Source organism: Balaenoptera ricei, chromosome 6 (genome assembly GCF_028023285.1).
Source record: "Balaenoptera ricei isolate mBalRic1 chromosome 6, mBalRic1.hap2, whole genome shotgun sequence".
NCBI classification, from domain to species: Eukaryota; Metazoa; Chordata; class Mammalia; order Artiodactyla; family Balaenopteridae; genus Balaenoptera; species Balaenoptera ricei.
The window spans coordinates 112,967,317-112,991,826 of NC_082644.1; the positions used below are offsets into that span (position 1 = coordinate 112,967,317).

The 24,510-nt window shown below is 40.6% G+C and overlaps 1 protein-coding gene across 7 annotated transcripts in view; it reads left to right on the top strand.

The window, feature by feature from the left end:
- GAPVD1 (GTPase activating protein and VPS9 domains 1) overlaps positions 1 to 24,510 on the top strand; it is a 72,724-nt gene that overhangs the window by 43,225 nt on the left and 4,989 nt on the right. For 3 of the 7 annotated variants that reach the window (XM_059925609.1, XM_059925612.1, XM_059925610.1), the window contains exons 11-25: positions 161 to 301; positions 1,355 to 1,489; positions 1,953 to 2,072; positions 5,742 to 5,819; positions 5,949 to 6,319; positions 9,484 to 9,571; positions 10,560 to 10,640; positions 14,030 to 14,152; positions 15,367 to 15,496; positions 17,569 to 17,678; positions 18,372 to 18,531; positions 19,558 to 19,745; positions 20,236 to 20,449; positions 22,466 to 22,538; positions 24,148 to 24,345. In XM_059925609.1, coding sequence (XP_059781592.1) covers positions 161 to 301; positions 1,355 to 1,489; positions 1,953 to 2,072; positions 5,742 to 5,819; positions 5,949 to 6,319; positions 9,484 to 9,571; positions 10,560 to 10,640; positions 14,030 to 14,152; positions 15,367 to 15,496; positions 17,569 to 17,678; positions 18,372 to 18,531; positions 19,558 to 19,745; positions 20,236 to 20,449; positions 22,466 to 22,538; positions 24,148 to 24,345 — 2,210 coding nt within the window. Of the gene's footprint in view, positions 1 to 160; positions 302 to 1,354; positions 1,490 to 1,952; positions 2,073 to 5,741; positions 5,820 to 5,948; positions 6,320 to 9,483; positions 9,572 to 10,559; positions 10,641 to 14,029; positions 14,153 to 15,366; positions 15,497 to 17,568; positions 17,679 to 18,371; positions 18,532 to 19,557; positions 19,746 to 20,235; positions 20,450 to 22,465; positions 22,539 to 24,147; positions 24,346 to 24,510 lie in introns of those variants that run through there. The other 4 variants (XM_059925613.1, XM_059925614.1, XM_059925611.1 and 1 more) reach the window with 3 other exon arrangements.

Here is a 24,510-nt window from a genome sequence, read left to right on the forward strand (position 1 = left end):
TTTATGTTTTTAGTGGTGTTATTGATTGAAATTACTCTTTCCTTGTCTTCTTTCTTGTGAGTAGAGAGATTTTGTTAGCTTAGTGTTTGGCTTTTTTCCATCATCACTGCTCTTTCCCTGAGGACATTTGTTAACCCTTTACTCCCCACTGGTTATACAGGTGCAGCAGCAGAGAACATGTTAGGCAGTTTACTGTGCCTGCCAGGTTCAGGGTCAGTGCTTCTTGACCCCTGCACTGGTTCTACCATATCAGAGACAACAAGCGAAGCTTGGAGTGTAGAGGTATTGCCAAGTGACTCAGGTTAGTATGCTGTCATTGTTTGCTTTTTGATTTGCACAGAAATTTTAAATGTAAGGTATCCTAATTTCTGTATTATGTACATTTTGTCAGATATACATTTGACAAGTATGAGGCCATCACATTGCTAAGAATTTCAAATGGAAAATTAGGGTATTTTCTGTCCATCAAGAAAAAAATGCAGTGTTGGATGGCATAGGCTAAGATGGCAGGTGCTTTCTGACTCTGTTCACTTATCTTGGAAGCAATCGTTAGTAACGCATCAGGATTCTATGTGGGACATTGAGTTCAGTATCTCCCACTAACTTAACACAACCACTCTGAGCGGTTGGATGCCTGGTATGCATGTTTAGGTTTGGAGAACTTGACCCAAAGACACCTAATGTATTTTTGAAATGCACTGACATTGAGGCTCTGGAATCCTGAGAATTATTTTGTGCAGGATTATTATAAACACATATAAAGTATTTTGTACTTTCTTTTATGTATTGCATTTCTGCTTTTTTTCTGATTATGAATATAAATCCTTGTCTTCAACTAAATGTCAACTACCAGAATGCAAATATAAGTAACTATATATCTGAATTACCTTCTTTTTGATCACTTGGCTCAAGAATAATGAAACAATCTTGATATGTGTTTTTTTAATGTTACCACATTCAGACATGCTAACCTTTACATAAGGAGACAGTAGGATTAGCTCAGTATTGAACATCCATAGGAGTTATTTTTTAGAAAGTGGTTGATTTAATGCTGAGCTGTTCTGTATTCTCTCGTTTAGTTTACTTGTTAACCAATAGAATACTCTATGAGATTAGTGATCTGGAAGCAGAGTTTTCATCTGTGCACAGTGAACTGGCACATGTAGGATGAAAATCACAACCTAGACCTCTTTAACACTTGATCTAACTAACTTTGCTAACTGGCCCAGACTTAAAAGTCTATTTACACTGATTTCATTCATGCCCTGGTAGCTTTTTTCTTCTGGGTTGCAAAAGCTGAAACTGTGATGTGCTAGTAGAATCACTAATGTGATACCTCACTTTTTCTGTTTAGAGGCCCCAGATCTAAAGCAGGAGGAGCGACTACAAGAACTGGAGAGCTGTTCAGGACTGGGTAGCACATCTGATGATACGGATGTCAGGGAGGTCAGTTCCCGCCCCAGCACACCAGGCCTCAGTGTTGTGTCGGGTATGTCTGGCTTGTTTTAAGGAATAAGGATTTGAAGGTGTGTTCCCACCTCCCCATTTATAAAGTTGATAGCAAAGAGATGTATTTTATTTAAGATATGAGTAATTTCCAGGAAACAGTTATTTCTGTGGGACCTGACATCTATGAGAAGTTAATGTGTGCCGTTATAGAGCCTGTCAAAGTAGTTGACAAATGGTCTGTGTGTGTTCCCTCTATAACTCTATCTGTTCTTGGTAGCCTCTGCTACTGTATTTAGACATCGCATGATAATTCTGATTATGTTGTACAAATCAAGGTAAATATATTTAAGCAATTGTACAATAAGGGATATAATACCAAACAACTCACATGTAAAGAACTGAGACACAAAAAATGTGAGAATATATACATTTCTCCAAAATTCATATACTTTTTATGTGGTTATTTTGTTCTTGCTGTTTATTTTTTACCATTTTTTTTAAAGGCATAAGTGCAACCTCTGAGGATATTCCCAATAAGATTGAAGACCTGAGATCTGAGTGCAGCTCTGATTTTGGGGGTAAAGATTCTGTCACTAGTCCAGACATGGATGAAGCAACTCATGGTAAGAAGGGGAAGTGAGAATGACTTTTAGAAATGATCACAGCCATGGCTGAAACTGGCAGCCTTTAACACATTGCTGGTGATGGTATCAACTGTTGCAGCACTTCAGGGTGTAGTTTGGCAATATGTGTGTGAGGCCTTAAAATAAGGTTCACATGCTAAATTTGGTTCAGTTAGTCCACTTTAGGAATCAGTCATAAGGAAACAGTTCATGTATGGAGAAAGTCTTATGCACAAAGATGTTCTTCATAATATTTATATTGGCAGAAAATTAGAACCAACCTAAGAACTGAAAAATAGAATGGCTAAGTGAATTTTGATGTAACCACTTATTAGAACTTATACAGCTATTTTTTAAATGCTTTAAAGAATATGAAATAACTTGGAGAAATACCCAGAACATAATACCACTTGGAAATTTTATTTTTAAAGAATTTTATATATAAGATAATAAAATGTTAAAAAACCTATCCTAAAGAAAGCACTGAGAAGAAGTACCAGAGTGCTAGTAAGTAGTGGTTTTATATATTGGGTACTGGGTTTGAAGTACTTTTTTTGTTTTGTTTTTTACATTTTTATTTATTCTAAACCAAAGTTTTTTATCCTCAACACTATGGACATTTTGGGCCAGGTAACTCTTTGTTGTGGGGGCCTGTCCTGTGCATTGTAGGCTGTCGAGCAGCATCTCTGGCCTCTGTCAGAAGCACACCATCCCCCTCCCTCTCGTGCAGTGATGAAAACTAAAAATGTCCCCAGACATTGTCAAAGTATCCCTTAGGGGGCAAAATAGCCCCAGCTGAGAACCACTGTTCTAAACCAGCAGTTTTCAAGTGTAGTGTCCATGGACCACTGAGGGCCCTTAAGACATTTCTGGGGGCTGGGGAGGTATGAGGGCAAAACTGTTTTCACAATAATAAAAGGTAATTGTCCCTTCTACCATATTGACGTTGCAAAGGTGGGTAAATTTGCTGAGGCCTTAGCATGAAGCAAGGCAGTGGCACCAGACAAGACTAGCGGTCACTGTATTCTTCTCTCACAGTTTAAAGAAAAAAAAAATTTTTACTTATGAATGTCTTTGATGAAGCGGTAGAAATTATTTAATGCTATATCTCAACCCTTGAGTACACATCTATCTAATATTGTGAAGGAATAGGAAGTACCCCTAACGCATTTCTGTTGCATTCTGAAATACGATGAAGTGTTTCAAGGAAAAGCACTTATATGATTGAGTTGAGAGCTAACTAAGTAGCTGTTTTTTTTTCTTGTTTGTTTTTCATGAAACACCATTTTTACTTGAAAGAATGACAAACTGTAGTTATTCATGCTTGGATATTTGGCAGGCATTTCTTGAAAATTAACAAAATGAGCCTGTCATTTCAAGGAAAACAATTGACAGGACAGAGTTTGTTACCAATGATAAAATCCAAGCTTTCAGATAAAAATTAGAATTTTGGAAAACTCGTGTCTACCTCCACGAGCTTGACAGCTTCCTGCTATTTAAAAACTTTTCTGGTGAGATTGGTGGTGATATCAAGAATGTCATTTTTTTGATGTTATGTGATGAAATGTGTCAATATTTGGAAGATCTGCATATCTAATTGAACCAGTATTTTCCAGATGATCAATGTATGATGTTACAAAATCATGCTTGGGTAAAAGGTCCATTCAAAGTGCAAGACAGACCAATTAAATTTTAATGTAACAGAGTACAAAAAGTTCACTGATTTGGTTTCAGATTCCAAATGGTTTAAAAAACTACTACTTAGCAAGATTTGGTAGAGTATCAAAGAATAATATCCACAGTTTTCTGAAAAGGCTGTTAAAATGTTGTCTCTTTTCTACCTGCATATCTTTGTGAGATCAGCTTTTCTTTATATATACTTTAACCACAACAACATGTGCAACAGATTGAAAGCAGAAGCAGATATGAGAATCTAGCTGTGTTCTATAAAGTTATACATTGAAGGAACTTGCAAAAATGTAGAAGTGTCACTCTTCTGGTTTATTATTTTGGAAAATATAATTATTTTTCATTTAAAAGGGTTATTTGTGTTATCATTTAATAAGTATATGTAAATGAATTAACATAAAATTTTAATATAAAATTTATTAAAAGTTAAAAATTTTTATTTATATATTCTTTTCAGTTTTAATTTCTAATATGGTAAATATCATTAGATTTAACCAACATAAGTAAGCTTTTAGGGTCAAAAAATTTTAAGAATGTAGAAGTGTCCTAAGACCAAAATTTTGAGAACTGATATTCTAAGCTTTCATAATGATACACTATTTCTAATTTTTAAAAATGAAGGTAATTATAAGACACAGAACAAAAGGAAAATCAAACGGCAAAATAGTACTATTATTCATTATCAAAAAAGAGCTCAAGCTTCCCTGGTGGTGCAGTGGTTGGGAATCCGCCTGCCAATGCAGGGGACACGGGTTCGTGCCTCGGTCCGGGAAGATCCCACATGGCGTGGAGCGGCTAGGCCCGTGAGCCGCAACTACTGAGCCTGCGCGTCTGGAGCCTGTGCTCCGCAACGGGAGAGGCCGCGACAGTGAGAGGCCCGTGCACCGCGATGAAGAGTGGCCCCCGCTCGCCGCAACTGGAGAAAGCCCTTCCACAGAAATGAAGACCCAACACAGCCAAAAATAAATAAATAAATTTATTTAAAAAAAAAAAAGAGCTCAGACTCAAAAAGTTTAGAGGAATGGTTTCTTTTATATATTTGTAAGTTTTAGTCTGCATATTTTAATATCTCTGATTTTGGTTGTTTAGACATATGCTTAGAGGAGTCATCTTTTACTCTGTAGTTTTAAAATATTGTACTTTAGAAGTTCAAGTTTGTTTTGTAGTATAATGTAGTATTACTAATTTTTTAAATTTATTTATTAATTAATTTATTTATTGACTGCATTGGGTCTTCATTGCTGCGCGAGGGCTTTCTCTAGTTGCGGCGAGCAGGGCCTACTCTTCGATGCAGTGTGCGGGCTTCTCGTTGCAGTGGCTTCTCTTGTTGTGGCTCTAGGCGCGCAGGCTTCAGTAGTTGCGGCACACGGGCTCAGTAGTTGTGGCGCACGGGCTTAGTTGCTCCACAGCATGTGGGATCTTCCCGGACCAGGGCTCGAACCCGTGTCCCCTGCATTGGTAGGCGGATTCTTAACCACTGCACCACCAGGGAAGTCCCGTATTACTCATTTTTGTTACGAGTTCTCTTATAAATTGTCTTTTGCTGAGAGCAATATTAGAATTTCAATTTTACAACTTTTAATTTATACTCCTTCTATAGATAGTATTGCCCCTATTTTTATAGGTGGAGGGAAGGTGAGATTCAGGGAACTTGTGACATTCTGAAAATTTTGATGATTTACATCTTCTGGCTCTGCTCTTTGCATTAACCATAGTACAGTTTGGCCATTAGAAGTAATAGGCAGTGGATGCTAGACTACTTAAATGTAATTAAAATCCATGTAAATATGTAGATAAAAACATAAAATGAATTTGAGGTAAGCAGAATATGCTATTTATTAGATCATGTTTTTTCTGATATGCCCCTCAAGTTGTAATTGGTCAAAATGGAAGACTGTGGAAGAGAACCTTTTTCAGTGTTGAAACTCCTACTGAGTCATGAGTTCTGACTTGGTCACACAGTTTGCCCATCTCTTTTAGGTGCCCACCAGCTGACCTCTCCTCCTTCTCAGTCAGAGTCTCTCCTTGCCATGTTTGATCCACTGTCTTCACATGAAGGTAAAGTAGTCAAGTGAACTTTTTGACTCTTGTTTTATCATGGACAGAAGAACAAAACCAAAACCCTTTGTTCATGCCTTTGTTGGACTTTGTTGTGTCTCAGCTGCAGACTTTTTTTCTGTGTTCCAGGGGCTTCTGCTGTAGTAAGGCCAAAGGTTCACTATGCCAGGCCATCGCATCCACCACCAGATCCCCCAATCCTGGAAGGAGCTGCAGGAGGAAACGAGGCCAGGTTGCCAAACTTCGGTTCCCATGTCTTAACTCCAGCTGAGATGGAGGCATTTAAGCAAAGGCATTCTTACCCTGAGAGATTAGTTCGCAGCAGGAGCTCTGATATAGTGTCTTCTGTCCGGCGACCTATGAGTGACCCCAGCTGGAACCGACGTCCAGGGAATGAAGAGCGAGAACTCCCCCAAGCTGCAGCCATTGGTGCTACTTCTTTGGTGGCTGCACCTCATTCATCATCTTCATCCCCGAGTAAGGACTCCTCAAGAGGAGAGGTATGGGACGCAGGCCTTGTAGAAGAACTTGCTAATTATGGTCAGCTTTAGTGTTCCATCTGCCTAGTTCTCTTGATACCTGAAATTAATGCGGAATATAAAAATCTACGATGAAGGGTGGACAGTAGTCATGATTAAAGGTGATTTGTCAATCCTATATGTCCATGACCGTAACCCATAAAAGGCCTTTACTTTGGTTTTGTAATAATGTATCTTGCATTTTTATAATACTTTTAACTTTCCTCCAAGCAATTTCGTATCTCATTTAAACCTCACAGTTTCCTTCAGAAATGGTTAGAGGAAGTACTTTTTTTCTTTTTTTCCCAATGTGTTATTATTTTTAATTTTGAAACAATCACAGAGTTACTAAAAAGTTGGAAGTAGATACAAAGAACCTCCCCTGCAGCCATGTGAGAGTAAGTTGCCACCCTGATGCTCCATCACCTGTGAGTACTTCAGTGGAAGTTTCCTACGAGCAAGCACCTTCCCCTACACGTCATAGTGCAACCGTCAACATGAGGAAATTAAAATTCATACATTAATAACAATGTATCAATACATTAATGATAATTTTCATACCCCGTTCATGTGTCCCCTGTTGTCCCAGTAACATACTTTATAGTGAAAGGATCCCATTCAAAATCACATCTTGTATTTAGTTGTCATGTCTTTTTAGTCGTTTTTTTCTTTCTTTTCGGCTGCGTTGGGTCTTCATTGTTGCGCGTGGGCTTTCTCTAGTTGAAGCGAGCCGGAGCTTCTCTTTGTTGTGGAGCATGGGCTCTAGGCACGCGGGCTTCAGTAGTTGTGGCATGCGGCCTCAGTAGTTGTGGCTCGCGGGCCCTAGAGCGCAGACTCGGTAGTTGTGGCGCATGGGCTTAGTTGCTCCGTGGCATGTGGGATCTTCCCGGACCAGGGCTCGAACCTGTGTCCCCTGCATTGGCAGGCGGATTCTTAACCACTGCACCACCAAGGAAGTCCCTTTAGTCTCTTTCAATCTAGGACATTTCCTCAGTTTCTCCTTGACTTTCATGACCTTTATACTCTTCTTTAAAAATTTATTTATTTATTTATTAATTTTTGGCTGCACTGGGTCTTCGTTGTTGTGCACGGGCTTTCTCTAGTTGCAGTGAGTGGGGGCTACTCTTCGTTGCAGTGCATGGGCTTCTCATTGTGGTGGCTTCTCTCGTCGTGGAGCACAGGCTCTAGGCGCGCAGGCTTCAGTAGTTGCAGTATGCGGGCTCAGTAGTTGTGGTGCACGGGCTTAGTTGCTCTGCGGCATGTGAGATCTTCCCGGACCAGGGCTCGAACCCGTGTCCCCTGCATTGGCAGGCGGATTCTTAACCACTGCGCCACCAAGGAAGTCCCTATACTCTTGAAAGTTACAGGCGTTATTTTGTAGAATGTCCCTCAATTTGGGTCTGCTTGATATTTTCTCATGATTAGATTCAGGTTATTCATCTTAGGCAGGAATATCACTACAGTGACACTGTGTTCATTTCACTGCATGCTACCAGGTAGCACACAATTTAAATTTGTCCCACTACTCTGGTGTTCACTTGGATCGTTTGATGAAGGTGTTATCTGCCAGATTTCCCTACTGTAAGTTACTCTTTTCCCCTTTGTAATTAATAAGTATTTCCGGGAGGAGAGAGGATGTTGAAAATATGTAAATATCCTGTTCTTTCTCAAATTTTAAATTTATCCACTTATTAATCGTATCTATGGTCTCATGATTTTCTGTTTTTAGTCAATGGGTTTGTTACGGCCATTTATTTTGAAGCCCAGTTGTCCCTGATTTGGCCAGTGGTCACCCCTTCAAGCTGACTCCTGTGTTCTTTTGACATTTGGGTATCTTTCTTTGAGTATCTCTCTGCTTTCTGGAACAAAATGTTATAAGCTTATATTGTATTGTGTCTGCTTTAGTCCTGGAATCAGCCATTTCTCCAAGGAGCCCTTGTTACTTTTAGTAGAAAATGGTTTTTAGAAATCAGGATCTGGCTATTAGGTGTGCTCTTTGCTGTAGGGGTGTAGCTGCTCCCAGGGCCTCTCAGTTGACAGAGCTAAGGAGAGAAAGTGTGTGTGTGTGTGTATGTGTGTGTGTGTGTGTACATGCACATTTACATGTGTATTTATTTCTATATCTTTCTGTTTATATGTATAGAACCATTTCCAGTCTAAAAACAACAGAATTCATTTCATCTTCCTTCCATTCCATATTTGCAGTTCCCTTCTCCAACAGTGAGAAAACTGCTTTCTTCATGTATGTACTTATTTGATCAGTCCCCCTGTATGTAATCAATATCCCGTCCCCACCGCTAAACCCTCCCTGGATGCCATTGCTCTGCTTAGGTTCTGATATCCCATTCACATGGATGCCCTTAGAGAAGGTATTTTTAGTTCCAATTTTGTAGATGAAAAAACAGAAATAAAATGATGTGTCTAAAGTCACATGATAGGTTAGTAAAGGAATTACAGTCCCTGCCTTTTGACATGTGGTCTTAATAATAACTCATTATAATCCTAAAGGAATTACAGTCCCTGCCTTTTGACATGTGGTCTTAATAATAACTCATTATAATTGGTGATCAAAACATGAACTTTGAAGTTGGTCAGATCTAGGTTTGAGTCCCAGCTGTGTCCCATACAGTCTGTATAACTTTGGGAAGATGAGGAGATAACCTTCTTTAGCCTCATATTTCTCATCTATAAAAAGGGCTTAATAATAGTATTTATCTCTTAAGGCTACTGTGAAGTTTAAATGAGATAATATATGTCCTTACGTTCAGTGTTCGGCACACAGTACATACGTAGTTTTATTATTAATGTTACTGCTACCATCTCTACTACCCCTCTAGATTTTATGTGCATTGCATTTACTCATCCCATATGAGTATTTATTGAGTGCCTACTCTATGCTAGACTCTGTATTAAGCTTTTGGTTTACTGACAGTAATGAGATAGTGCCTACCCTCAAGTGATCCATCATAGTCTGGTGCTTGAAGGGTATACATCCCTGTTCCAGAAGTTGCCTGTACAACAATAAGAACAGTTTTGCTTTGAAGAAAAACTAGTGGTTTTTGTATTTCACAGACTAACTAAAATCCTTTTCATAGTAATTTATCCTGCTGTCCAACTCCAAATAAAGCATCAAACTTTTTCTACAGACTGAAGAACGCAAAGATAGCGATGATGAGAAATCAGACAGGAACAGACCTTGGTGGAGAAAACGTTTTGTTTCTGCCATGCCCAAAGGTAATTTTATAAAATATCAGAATGTGATATCAGCAACAAGAAGTAAAGCCCCAAAATCTCTTTCAGAGAGCCAAAATCTGACCTCCTCCGTGAGGCCTGTGGGGCCTCAGTTTCTTGCTGTTTTGAGGGTATGGAAAATGATTTCACTCAGGTGAATGCTAAGGTACAGCTTTGGAAGTGACAGTTCCTGTTCTTTGCAGGAAGTGGCAGTGGTTTCATAAATGAAAGTCAGGCAGGTCACGGTTGTTTAAATATCATATACCATTGAAGTTAAATATATAGGACCTTTGACACATGTATTGCTAATAATTATTTCAGGAAAAAGGGATGCTATTAGTAAACAAACATTGAAAATTTATCCTTTACATTCCTGGAATAAACTTAAGCTTCTTATGTTTATGTTCATTGAGAATGATAATACTCTGAATATTAGTGTTTATTCTGGAATGCAGTTGTGTAGAATTGTTTGCTTTTCTTGTGAATAGCCTGACATCATACCAGTAGGTATTGAAATTTGAGTTGGCAAAAGCATCTCTTCCAGGAAGGAGAGATGATGCAGGATTAGAGGGAAGAGCTTCTTCCAAAGGCCTCTTCTCGGCACTGTGGTGCTCAGGAGCTGAGGAGTGCTGCTTTCACGCCAGACTCAAGCCCACTTCAGGAGGAGAGACTGAGGCTCAGAGCTTTGAACGTGTTGTGTTTTGAGCAGAGGTTAAGAGGCAGTGGTTTTGATTCAGTCCCAATAGATTCCTGTTAAATCATTCTTCCTGTGACAGATGACCCCAAAGCAGATTCTGGAAGCTTCTTTAAGAACCTTCAATGCTATTTTAAGAATGATTGTCAGTTGACACTCAGGATTTCTTAGCTTTTAAACTTTTCACCTTCCTTCCACTTAGAAATGTTGGCACACCAGTTAACTCCAGAATGACTGCTGTCTTCCGAGTAGTGCAGTATGTTGTATGTCACACTACTGACTTTATTTAATTTCCAGCTCCTATACCATTTAGAAAGAAAGAAAAACAAGAAAAAGACAAAGATGATCTGGGGCCTGACAGATTCTCAACACTCACAGGTTTGTAGACCCATGGACTTCCTGGCTCCTTCATTCCCAGAGCACATATTTCATGACACTTTTTCTTGGGTGCCGTAAGCGTTGCCTTCTTAGAAGAGCGTGTCTGTGTGTGTACAGTGGGGAGCGTGTTCTTCATGGCTCTGTGGTCTCCAGTTGGCGGCCACAGTGAGTCTCAGTGCGCTCTTCCTGCAGACCGCCACCACCATCATCATCCTCATTATCATAACGTCCGTGTACGATGAGGCCCCTGACCCTGAGCCTCTAGGCACCCTGGAACCCGACATCTTAGTGGGGTGATGACACACAGTGCCTTTTAGGAAAGCGTGGTGATGGTTTTAGTGCTATGCATGCCATATCTTTGGATCATTGATTGAATAGTTTAATGTTGATCGTAGAATTCTAAATTTATTTCCATCTATAGTTCTTGATTATTCAGGATCATTGTGAAATTCTATTTTACCTAATCATTTCCTTTTTTCGTGATAAGTGTTCAAACAATATCGTAAATTTATAAACTTTACTAATTTTTTACAGCTTGAATCACTTTAACGTTGCTATCTGACCCAAGGAAAATACAACTAGGGGTTGGGTTCTTACCTCATTCAGCATTTGTATTTTTGCAGCTTCTTTTTGGCATATCATGAATGAACACCCTAGAAGGAAAAGGTATGAGAGGTAGTGTGGATGACCCAACCTTGAGTTTGATAGCTGTATACTGTCTCCAGTGACTGAAGGACGTCTAGAAGGAAATTAATTTCTCACCTCTCTTTTTCTTGTCTTGATTTTAAATTATGTTATCCTGCTAAGGTAAAATGAAGACTTTCATTTAAAAAGGGGATAGGTTTCAAAAGAACATCCTCCTCCGAGAGCCCAGTGTAGTACAGGTAGAACCCCATCTCAGTACACAGTTATTGTCATGTCTAGTTCTAAAATAAATGTAGACGTTTCCATGTCCTAGTGTGCATCCCTGTTTATTTGATGAGGTGACTTTCCTGGAATAAAGGGTTTTAAACAGCAGGAGCTGTGATTTCAGGCCAGGTTTCCTGCTGAGAGCAGTCAAACCTATCTCATTCCGTCAACAAATGCTTGTTGAACATCTGACTCATGCCAGGCACTGTGCTAAGTGTGGTAGGTGTTCAGTCAAATCACACATGACTCTTGTTCTTTAGGGACTTACAGCCTGATTGAGAAGCAGTGGAAAGGCATCCTTTCGGCAAGATTTTTATGTTTTCTTACCATGCTCCTGGCTTTAGAACACCACCACCATTCACAGAGTAGAATGCTCTTAATAAAATCTCAGGTTTTCAAAATGTTGAATTAATAACTTTGGAGAAGTTATAAATTATTTTTTTACTCGTGTCTTTAGGCAATATATTTTTCTTAGTCTTTGGTGCCTAAACTGTAAGCTAAGTAGAGTAAGTTTTTTTCCATAAAATATTTCATTTTGTTTGTGTTTGATTCAAGCAGTTTAGCTTCCCTACTGGTGCAGAAATTTCTACCCACTCCTAATTAATGACCCAAAGAAAAGTATCATTAAATCAGTTTTTTTAAATGTTATGAGAGGGAATTTCTTAACAGTCTGTCCATAATCTCGCCGCCTTAATTTTCTTTTTTTCATGTTCTCTCCCAATCTTTCCTTATCTATACATGGCTTTTCATGATGAAATCAGAGTGTGTATGTAACTTTGTATTCTTTTACCGCATGTTATTTCATAAACCCTGTCCCAATTTCTGCTTGACATAGTTGGTTTTTTAATAATTTTTATTGGCTCTGAGATCATCTATCGTTATTTTATTGCAGTGTGAACATTCTCTTGCTTTTCGATATTTAAATTGTATCCATTTTTTTTTTTTACTATGGAAATACTGCTCACAGCTTTGTATATATAGCATTTTTTGTATATTTTAATTATTGTCCTCAGATAAAATTTTTAAGAACGGTGTTACAGAAATAAAAGTTATAAGCAACGTTATTGCTTTCACTACATTTAACCCTTTTTTAGAGCCCTCAACAGCACTCAAAACCAATAGCAAAAAAAAGATTTTGTAATGATAAAGGTTTTATCAGTTTACATTTTGAAGAAGATCAGATTTTATTAGGACTCTATTATCATGCATTCAAACATCATTTTAGCAGAAAGATTATATTATTTTGGAAATCGTTTCTCCCTACAGTTTACCACAATTTTACGGAGACACAAACACTAAATATTTTTTTCATGGAAATAAAAGAAGAGCCTATGAGCATACTACTTAACCTCCTTCTACCTTGATTTCTTCTTCTTAAAAATGGGGGTGATAGTAGTACCTCCATGTAGGGTTGTTGCAATGATTAATTGAGATCATTCATATAAGGTGTTTAGCACAGTTCCTGGCACGTGGTACATGCTCAATAAATGTTAGCTGCTGTTAATATTAGCTGCTATTAACACGTACACATATATAAATTCTAGTGATTTTTATCTGTTTTAAGACTTTTTAAAAAATGGGATACTACCAGAATGTAGACATTACCTGCTTGGCTTAGATCTGTCTCAGGAGTTTGCATTTCACTATGGAACTATATTTTGTCCCATAGATCTGTAGCACTTCTTTGCTTTGTTAACTGTTAATTAGTGACTCTGCCATCTGACTCCAAGAAAACATTTTGATGTGCTGATTTTGCTGACCGGATAGTGGGCCAGTCAGTAACCAGTGCTGCACCTGTGACTGTGATAAGCTTTTCCTCTGTGCACCCCAGGTACAATTCTGGCACTCCCCAACAGTGTCTAGATTCTCTAGGAGTGCCTCTGACACCATTGCACGCACAAAAGTGCTCTAATCCAGCAGCTGTACTGTCATGGTGAGATTTAGTAAGATGGAATATGAATATCTGAAGTTTCCAAATGTGGTGTAGCAAGGGAAATTTATGAAGGAAGAGTGGAGGAAGACATTTTAAAAGTATTATTTAAAAGGGTTTAATTTGAAGTTTGAGTCCTTTTTTTCCTCCTTCAGCACAGAGATGTCTGAATAAATGAAGTCTGCATATAAAAGTGCAGTGTTGGAAGTCCTGGTAGCATGAATTGATAATAACAGTGATTTGAGTGTAAACACTTTAGAAACCCATCATCCATTCAGTCTGCACTGAACTTTTTGACACTGTCATGCAGAATTCTGGCGATGATGAGAAAGTGGAGTAGTCCTCCCAATTTCGCGCTTTGGCGAGGCTCTCAGACCTGGAAATGGGATGAGTAGGCGGCTGCACGGTGCCTCTTATAACACTGAGATATGTGCTCTTTTAAGTCTTACCTCCTAATCCGCCTTGGGGATTATGCTACTGGTGTCGTACTAACATCAGAGTGGGCGCAAACCAAGGGGAGCTAATCCTCGCCCTCTCCTTTCCCCTGCAGATGACCCGAGCCCTAGACTCAGTGCACAAGCTCAGGTTGCTGAGGATATTCTGGACAAATACAGGAATGCCATTAAACGAACCAGTCCCAGTGAAGGAGCACTGGCAAACTACGAAAGTGCAGGTGATAATCATGATAAAGAATGGAATAGTAACTTTCGTATCACAGTGATAAAGGTGGTCCGAATTAAAGGTAACCTTGTAATAGCTACTTTTGAAGAGTTGTCAGAAAAATATGGTACAGTTCCCAAGATAAATTAGAGTGTCTCTGGAAGAATCTCTGATAAACTGGTAACATGAGTTGACTCGTGGGGGGGACTCATAGGGAGCCTGAGAGGAGAACTTCCTACATTTTTTTTTTTTAATTTATATTTATTTTGGTTGTGCCGGGTCTTAGTCGCAGCATGAGGGATCTTTGTTGCGGCACGTGGACTTCTTAGTTGTGGCATGCGGACTCTTAGTTGCAGCATGCGGGATCTAGTTCCCCAACCAGGGATCGAATCTGGCCTCCCGGGGTCTTACCCACTGGATGACCAGGGAAGTCCCATCCTACACTTTTTTGTTGGTTTTTGAAAAGTTTTAAAATAACAAAGAAGTTGAAGGAATAGTACAGTGAAGGTCTATATTCCATCTACCTAGACTTATCAGTTGCTAACATTTTGCCACATTTTCTGTATATTTTTTTTTCCTGAGGCATTTAAAACTATCTCCTAAGAATAAAGATATTTTTTCTACATAGACACAGTATCTTTATTACACTAGGGAACTTTTATTTCTTTGATTTTATACATGCATGTATTAACTAAATTGATTAATTAAAAACATAAAAACAACTGTGGGAACCACAGGTCTGTCCTGGCTGCATTTGTGAGTTTGTACCCAGCTCATTCTCAGGCAGTGAGAGCAGCCCTGGTAATGAGGACCGGAGACCTCAGTGTGGCCTGGCCAAGGGGTTCACAGCCAGCTGTTGTCTGACTGGGCAGGATTCCATGTCTGTAAAATGAGGGTGTTATGTGAAATGATTTTTGAGGCCCCTTTTAGCTCTGTAGTTCAGTAATCGTGATTACAGAGTATTATCTTTACTAAGTTAATAAAGACTTTCATTGTTTTAGATTAGGATTCAGATAAGAAGTAAAACTGTTTTCAACAACTGCTCTCTTGATATATTATCATTGCAATAATTTAAGTGTTTGAAGTTCCTTTTTTCCTTTTTCTTTTAAAGAACTCTTGTTGGAAGGCACAAGTTAATTTATTGTTGAGTTGCTCTGAATACCTACCAGTGCCAGAATGTTCCAGATTAACCTGCTTATCCTTTTGGGGGGGCTGGGTTTTGTTTAGAAGTTATGGGTGATGGTGAAAGTGCACACGATTCGCCTCGTGACGAAACCCTGCAAAACATCTCAGCTGACGATCTCCCAGATTCTGCGAGCCAAGCCGCCCACCCTCAGGATTCAGCTTTCTCTTACAGGTATTTCTTTTATAGGATTTAGGACCTTTGGGTTTGAACTTTTCATCACCATTGCAGTCACTTCAAGTCAGGTGTTTCACTGAGTCACTTAATAAGTGTGTAAAGCAGAGAGAGAAGAATGAAATACTATTCACTGAGAAGACTTTGCTTCCCTTTTGGATGTCATACATCAAAGGCTTTAATTCAGGGATTGAAAGCAAAAACAAGAAAACCTCATATGCTCACAGGGGCCACATAAGTAATTTATTTATTTTATTTATTTATTTATGGCTGCATTGGGTCTTTGTTGCTGCGCGTGGGCTTTCTCTAGTTGCGGCGAGCGGGGGCTACTCTTCGTTGTGGTGCGCGGGCTTCTCATTGCGGCGGCTTCTCTTGTTGCGGAGCACGGGCTCTAGGCTCACGGGCTTCAGTAGTTGTGGCATGTGGGCTTCAGTAGTTGTGGCTCGAGGGCTCTAGAGTGCGGGCTTCAGTAGTTGTGGCGCATGGGCTTAGTTGCTCTGCGGCATGTGGGATCTTCCCGGACCAGGGCTTGAACCCGTGTCTCCTGCATTGGCAGGCGGATTCTTAACCACTGTGCCGCCAGGGAAGCCCCACATGAGTAATTTAAATGGAACAGTGGCAGTGCCTGTGCCTGTGTAGAATTCTCAGCTCTGTGTGTGAGAGGTGCTAGGGCAGGACCGAGGTAGAAGGAGGGTCTGCTGCAGAGTTGTTGAATGACCCACTGTCCCCAGTAAGCCTACTGGAGCCCTCCCAGTTTGTCATTCTCCTCATTACCTGGGCAGGTCTCTCCATTTCTAACAGGGCTTGAGAAAGAAAATGACTTTAGGAGCCTGAAAAATTTGCTTTTGTTTCATAGGGTACCTGTGTTTTTCCAGACACGGATTATCACTTTTAAAGCACTGATCATCCATCCTTCTCTCTGTTTTTATCTCTGACTTTGCCTCTGTCTTACTCTCTCTGTATGTACAAAAATGGAAGAGTACAGTGATGTGCCTGTTACCCAGATTTAACAGTTACTAATACGTGGCCCATATTGTTTCATGTTTACCTCCTCCCCGAGTTAATTTAAAGAGACTCTAAGCAGCATATCATTTTATTTTATTTATTTACTTTTATTGAGGTATAGTTGATATATAATATTATATAAGTTTCAGGGGTACAACACAGTGATTCACAATTTTTAAAGATTTAAATTTTTATTTTCCGGCCACGGCTTGACTGTTATATAGATTCGGAGTCTCTGCAAAGTAGGCAAATATTACATTTGTTTGGGTTGATTTGTAAGTTACTCGTTTTAGAGGAAACAAACCAATAAGGAAGGACTCAGAACTAGTCAGATGAGGTGGACAAGTGATAACCCTGCAGGAGGAGCAAACTCTGGCTTGTTCTCAGAGGTGTTTCGACTCCTTTTTTTGGATGGCAGCCTTGGACGCTCTGAAGAAGCTCTGGTCCACGCCCTACATTCCCCTCCCAGTATGAAGGGCTGCCCTGTTGTGGAGGGTGACGCGTTACTGAAGGGTGCTCTGCCTGGTGGTGGCAGGTGGTTCAGTGGCGGAAGTTGAAAAGAAGCAGGTTTTGGCTCAACACAAAGTTTCAAGCAGCAAGGCAACAGAAAGAGCTTCTTGTCGGGGGTCAGCTTGTCTTGTGGCAGGATCGACACTTCTCAAGAGATGTGGTAGAAGGCTTCCTAAGTGTGGGTGGTGAGATGGATATGATGACTTTTGCTGATTCCCTCCCAGCTCGGGCGTAATCCAGCTTTGACTCTCCTCGTAGTGCTTAGCATAGAACTCAGCGTATGTTAGAAGGTCAAAAAGGATTTGTTTGATTCTGGTGACTTTACCGAATGGTCCTTGCCCAGAGCACTTTTGCAGGCTTGCACCTCAGTTAACTAGAAAGCCCACTCCTTAAGTGAGGTGTCAGTAAGTTGAAAATTCTCTTTTATTTATGACCACTTGAAACATTTGAGTCCTGACATGGTAGGCTATTGATTTGTATAGTAAATATGATAATAGTTCATAAATTATGACCATATGTGGACAAAGAAATTAATGTATCTTCAACTCATTCTTCAGAGATGCAAAAAAGAAACTGAGGCTTGCTCTTTGTTCTGCGGATTCTGTTGCTTTCCCAGTGCTCACCCATTCAACAAGGAATGGTTTACCAGACCATACAGACCCAGAAGGTAAGTTGCTGCCTGATAGTTTATTTTTTCCTATATTTATACATTGAACCATATGAAATTGCCAGTATTCAACTGTATTTAAACTATACAGCAGGGCTTCCCTGGTGGCGCAGTGGTTAAGAATCCGCCTGCCAATGCAGGGGACACGGGTTCAAGCCCTGGTCCGGGAAGATCCCCCATGCCGCGGAGCAACTAAGCCCGTGTGCCACAACTACCGAGCCTGCGCTCTAGAGCCCACGAGCCACAACTGCTGAGTCCGTGAGCCACAACTACTGAAGCCCGCGCACCTAGAGCCCGTGCTCCGTGACAAGAGAAGCCACCACAATGAGAAGCCCTAGCACCGCAATGAAGAGTAGCCCCTGCTCACCACAACTAGAGAAAGCCCGCACGCAGCAACGAAGACCCAACATAGCCAAAAATAAATAAATAAAACAAAAAAATTTATTTAAAAAATAAAAATAAAAAAATAAACTCTACAGCAGTTCTGTACAGTTCAATGTAATACATTTATATTAGCTATCAGTTAAGGGCACTTTGATTACTGGTGGCTCATTAAAATGTTCTCTGATTGATACTGCTTAGTTCTACTGATACAAGCATAATTGACATCCCAAAGGCTGAGGGATGACCTTCAGCTTATGAAAAGCCTGTGGAAATTCTCAACAGTAACAGAATTTTTATTTTTTTATTTAGACAATGAAATTGTCTGCTTCCTAAAAGTTCAAATAGCTGAAGCAATTAATTTACAAGATAAAAACTTAATGGCTCAACTTCAAGAAACAATGCGTTGTGTGTGCCGCTTTGATAACAGGACTTGTAGGAAACTACTGGCTTCTATCGCCGAGGACTATAGGTAATTACACCCCACATGTTTCACTTATACACCTCTTTTCAGCTGCAAGTATTTTCTTCTCGGTCCTTGTTTCAGAAATGAATCGAGGCTCACCACAAAGTGCTTGGCTATGTTTACCTGGATGTAGATTTCCAAGGAATACATTTGGATATTTAGTCTGGAAATGTAGTTATAAATTAGCAGCTCTTCCTAACAGAGTGCAGTTTACTTCAGCTTTGCCCCATCTTTAGCGGAGGGGGCGCCAGGATAACTAGGATATCATTTCCCTTTTTTAGAGGGATAGAAAAGACTGCTTCCTTGGACCAGGGAAGCAGGTGTAGGTCTTGGAATCACTACCCTTTGTCTGTTGCCAGTCCCTTGCTGACATTAAAACGTAGTTGAGAAGCTTAGGAAGTAAAGAGGCTTAGGGAATGGGTGCTCTAATGGTTGCTACGTTTAGACTATAAGCAAATAATTAGTGGTATGTTTAATGATCTAGCAGTATATTAACCTGTATTTTGTGGTTATTTTAGTCATTGTAGCAATCAACTTCCTGTTAAGTATGAGGTTCTACCAGCATGGAGACTGCTCCAAAATAACAGACCAACGATGCAAAGGAACTTAGTAATGTTTAGGGAATTAGGGGGCTAAGTGTTCAGCCCAGTAGATGATTTTCTTGACACACATGCAGAATAGTTCTGTTTCTTTCTCTTTTTTTTAAATTGTAGTTGATTTACAATGTTATATTAGTTTCAGGTGTACAACATAGTGATTCGCTTTTTTTTATAGATTATACTCGATTTAAAGTTGTTATAAAACATTGGTTCTATTCCCTGTGCTGTACATTACATCCTTGCATCTGGTTCTGTTTCTTGATCTGGAGCATAATGAGTCCTCAGGGTGGTTGTCTGCAGCCTGACATGCTAATTTGTAAAACCAAAGTCTTCGAAGTAGTTTTTTCATTTAAGGAAAAATCAGGACTCTTAGTCTCCAAAGAAAGTGTGCACCATGTATGTCTGATGTCCTGCAGAGCATATTTCCTTTTAGGAAAAGGGCCCCCTATATTGCTTACCTCACTCGTTGTCGACAAGGACTGCAGACCACGCAGGCTCACCTGGAAAGGCTACTACAAAGGGTTTTGCGGGACAAAGAGGTGGCCAATCGATACTTCACCACTGTCTGTGTGAGGTTGCTGCTTGAGAGCAAAGAAAAGAAGATCAGGGAATTCATTCAAGGTAACTAGAGACCTTTAGGTTAAGCTGTATGTTATTGGGAAGATTTGGGAATTTTTCTTTTGCTGCTTTTTTTGAGTACCTACCTAAGAGCAGTTCCTTAAATTAGCAATTATTTCTTAGTTATTAAACCTTGATGTCAAACCAATAAATTCCATGTTTATCCTGGATTGAATATCTATAGTTTATTAAAAAGTTGGGAGAATTACAAAGTTTGGGAGCCACACAGTTTTTCTTTCTTTTTTTTTTTTTTTAAAAACAAAGCATATCTTTTTGTAACAAACCTCTTGTTCTTAAACTTCTACATATTTCTTACCGTTCTCCTGTTTTTAATGATTTGGCTACATTATCTCCCAAAATAAACCATGCCCAGATGCTTTTGGCTTTAAGAGCATGGTATCTGCATAGCTAGTGGATTAAAATGAATTCTGATAATTTCCTATTTGAAATTATTCAAATACTGTATTTTAAAAATCATTGTTTTGCATTGGAGACTTTCAGAAACTCACAGCAGCTGATGATAAGACTGCTCAGGTGGAAGATTTTCTGCAGTTCCTTTACGGCGCCATGGCCCAGGATGTCATATGGCAGAACGCGAGTGAGGAGCAGCTTCAGGATGCTCAGCTCGCCATTGAGCGAAGTGTGATGAATCGGATCTTCAAACTTGCCTTCTACCCTAATCAGGACGGGGACATACTCCGTGACCAGTGAGTGCTTCTAAGTGTAACGGCCTGTGTTGGACTGAGTAGGAATATAGCAGCCAACCCCGTTATTTTAGACAAGCTATACGTGAGGCTTAGTATCTGAGTAGTAAAGGAAAAAATACATGTTACCTTTTTTCACCAGAGTTATCAGAAAGAAGGAAAATGCTCTGTTTTCAGAGATGTGGGGAATCAGGCTGGAGGGTGTATAAATTGGTACGGCCTTTGTGGAAGGCACTGCTGTTTACTCTGCCTCAGCTAGCTGTTCTTCCCTTCTTTCTTCTGTCTACTCTTATCCTTCAGATCTTGGCTCAGACATCACTTCCTCGGGGAAACGTTTCCTGGCCTTTCTGACTAGGTTAAATGCCCTGTCAGCGCTCCCTCAGGCCTGGATACCTTTCTTTAGCACTTGCCACAGTTGCAGTTTTACATTTGTTGGAGGCATGGTTTCTCAAGCTGGCACTACTGACACTTTGGGCCAGATAACTCTTTGAAGTGGGAGGCTGTCCTGGGCATTGTAGGGCATTTAGCAGCATCCCTGGCCTCTACATGCTACAGGCCAGTAGTACCCTGCCAGCTGTGAGATCCAAGAGTGTCTCCAGACATTGCCAGATGTCCCCTGGGGGCAGAATCGCCCCTGTTCCTGACCACTGGTTTGTGTGATCGTTGGATGAATGCCTGTGTCCCCCACTGGATTGTTGCCTCCTTGAGAGCAGGAGCGTAACGCTTTTACTCATCACTCCATCGGGGCGTCAAGCACAGTGCACGACTTCTGTTACAATAATATGCTTATGATGTGTTTGGAATGAAAAGTTATATATTTGAAAATCAAAATATCTGGAATTGCATGGTATATGAATTATATCTCAATAAAGCCTATTTTTAAAAGTAAGCCTAAAAAAATTAATCTTGAAAAAAAAATCTGGAATGATAACAGTGGTTATTTTGGGGTCGTGAGGCTATGGATGACTTAGCATTTTTTTTCCTCTTCTGCATTTTCTTGACCACTGCTTTATGATGCTGTTTCTGCCCCAGGCATGTTGAGATGGCCACCGTGCCCCCCCAGCAGTGACATTGGCTCTCTGGGTGACTCTCAAGGGCCCATGTAATAGGACCTCAGGGTGGGGCATTGGTGGTTTCCGTAAGATTGTTTTTTTTCATGGAAATTTTACGATATTGTATGTATATTTGAGAAAGTTCACTTTCCTGCAGGTGGGTTAGGCTTGTTCCAACCTGCCTCTCTTGCTTGTTCATAGTCTCAGAGGCTTTTTACCCCTCCCCAGGTTTCTGTGTGGAATTTGCCAAATGGGCCCTGTTTTCTTTCCAGAGCACCAGTGTTTGGCTTCCATAGTGGGATGAGGAATGGGGACATTCAAACTGTACTTACTGCAAAGAGCACCTTTGAAGCAGGTTCTTCCTACCCTCTCTTCCGTGGTGTTTCTGTGGGTTTGTAGAGTGGAGAGTTAACCCTGTGTTCTGGAAAGAACACTCGAAGTCAGGAAAGCTGGGTTTAGCCTCTGCTCCTAACCACTGTGTGGCCTTAGGCACGTCCTTCTCCTTTTTAAGCCTAGTTATTATCATCTCTGAAATGAGACGTGGAGTGTCCTGAGAGTCCCTTCTCTTGTCTAAGCATCTCTGATCTTTGGTTTCTGACCCCTGATCCCTCTACTTCCTCTCAGCCTATTTACCAATTAGTCGTCCAGTTAGCTTCTAGGCTAAGGGCTCCTCTGCTTTCTCCCTTGGAATGCTGTCCTTCCTAGTCCGGGAAAGGAGGGCTTCTCTACTCTTCTCCCTGCATCCCCTTGGCTCACTCAGCATTTCTAAGCAGATCCTAAATATGAGATTTTTTTTTTGACAAGACAGAGTACTTATAGCTAAGAGAGAGTCTCAACTCTATTTGTAATCTGTATCTAGAAGTAAGTCTAAAACGTTTTAAATGTTTTGAAAAAAATCAATTACGACTATCTGTGTACCTTATTTTCTGAAATATATATTTACTTATGTATTTTTGGGGGTTTTCAGAGTTCTTCATGAACATATTCAGAGATTGTCTAAAGTAGTGACTGCAAATCACAGAGCTCTTCAGATACCAGAGGTAATACAGGTTTATATAGTGTGGGTGGTATTATTTAATTAAAAATTGCTTGGTGTACCATGTGCATGTTACCAGTTTTTCAAAGAAGCAGAATGTAATAAGTTGTACAACACCACTTGCACTAGATGCAATTTGGCCTAACTGTAAAGTTCTCAAAGGTCCTTCCACGGATTAAGATCCCCTGGCATGGGAAGGGACCTTAGTAGTGGAGAGGAGGGAGGGCCAGCGTGGAGGAGCCGCGGCCCTGACGCCAGCCGCTGCAGGCGGGGCTTCCTGTCCAGAGCTCTGCTCCTCCTGGGGCAGCAGTGCTCTGCACTGATGCTTTTATAGGCACGTTTCTGCAGGAAGGTCCCATACGAAGAAGGGATCCGGTGGTACTTCGAAGAGTGTGAAAACTACTGTCCAGGAGAGGGAATTGAGTCTGAATGTGACCTCAAAATTACCTTTTAGTTATTGATATTAGCGTTTTTATCTGTCATACAACTCTTACAAAATCTGAAAATAGGAACGTTTTAGGTATACGAGTTTTCTGGTTGTTTTATTAAAATCCAAACATTAAGGGGACTTCCCTGGCAGTCCAGTGGTTAAGACTCTGTGCTCCCAATGCAGGGGGCACGGGTTCATCCCTGGTCGGGGAACTAAAATCCTGCATGCCGCATGGCGTGACCAAAAAATAATAATAATAAAATCCAAACATAAATTGGCATACAATTTTTTTTTTTAAATGATTTGGTTTGTTTGTTTTTTTTTTAAATTTATTAATTTATTTATTTATGGCTGTGTTGGGTCTTCATTTCTGTGGGAGGGCTTTCTCTAGTTGTGGCAAGCGGGGGCCACTCTTCATCGCGGTGCGCGGGCCTCTCACTGTCGCGGCCTTTCTTGTTGCGGGGCACAGGCTCCAGACGCGCAGGCTCAGTAGTTGTGGCTCACGGGGCCCAGCCGCTCCGCGGCATGTGGGATCCTCCCAAACCAGGGCTCGAACCCGCGTCCCCTGCATTGGCAGGCGGACTCTCAACCACTGCGCCACCAGGGAAGCCCTGGCATACAATTTTTAATTGTCTTCGATTTCTAGAACTACTGCAACAAAGGTACATATTAATTTTTAAAGTATCTTAAAAGTAGCTTGCTTGTGCTTTTGGAATCAGCTACAATACAGAGATAAGTTCCATTCTAGCTCTTTAAGAAAGATAATTGTTTGAAATTTTATGAGTTCTAGGTTCTGTGTTATCATATGCCTCTATTAATATATATCTGGGTGGTTTTTTTGTTGGGGGGCCACGCCGGGGGCTTGTGGGATCTTAGTTCCCCAACCAGGGATCAAACCCAGGCCCGTGGCAGTGAGAGCACAGAGTCCTAACCAATGGACTGCCAGGGAATTCCCCTGGGTGGTTTTATTTTAAAATGCAAAGCAAATAATTTAAAAGTTTAAAAGTTAAGCTTCAATCCTAAGCGGGAGGACGGGGAGGAATCGCAATTTGGTTTTACTGGAAAAAGGGAGAGGCAACAACCTTACCCTTCGGCCTCCTGACGTGGAGGTTGCTCTGGTCGCTGCACGTAGTTGCCGTTTGATCCAAGATCTGTCTGACTGTCTCTGTGTTGTCTCACTTAGGTTTATCTTCGGGAGGCACCGTGGCCATCTGCACAGTCAGAAATCAGGACAATAAGTGCTTACAAGACACCCCGGGACAAAGTGCAGTGCATCCTGAGAATGTGCTCCACGATCATGAACCTCCTGAGCCTGGCCAACGAGGACTCCGTCCCAGGAGCCGATGACTTCGTCCCTGTTTTGGTTTTTGTGTTGATAAAGGTGGGTCCTTCACTACCGTTAGCGAGAAGAGTTTATTTGGTGTCCTGAGTCGGGTGGTGCAGATGTCACCAGATGTTAGAGACCTTGGCTCTTTTACAAGTTTCAAGCTCTGTGTTACCCAGAAAGGAAGTATCTAATGTCAAGTTTTGTTCTGTCCAGAAGTTA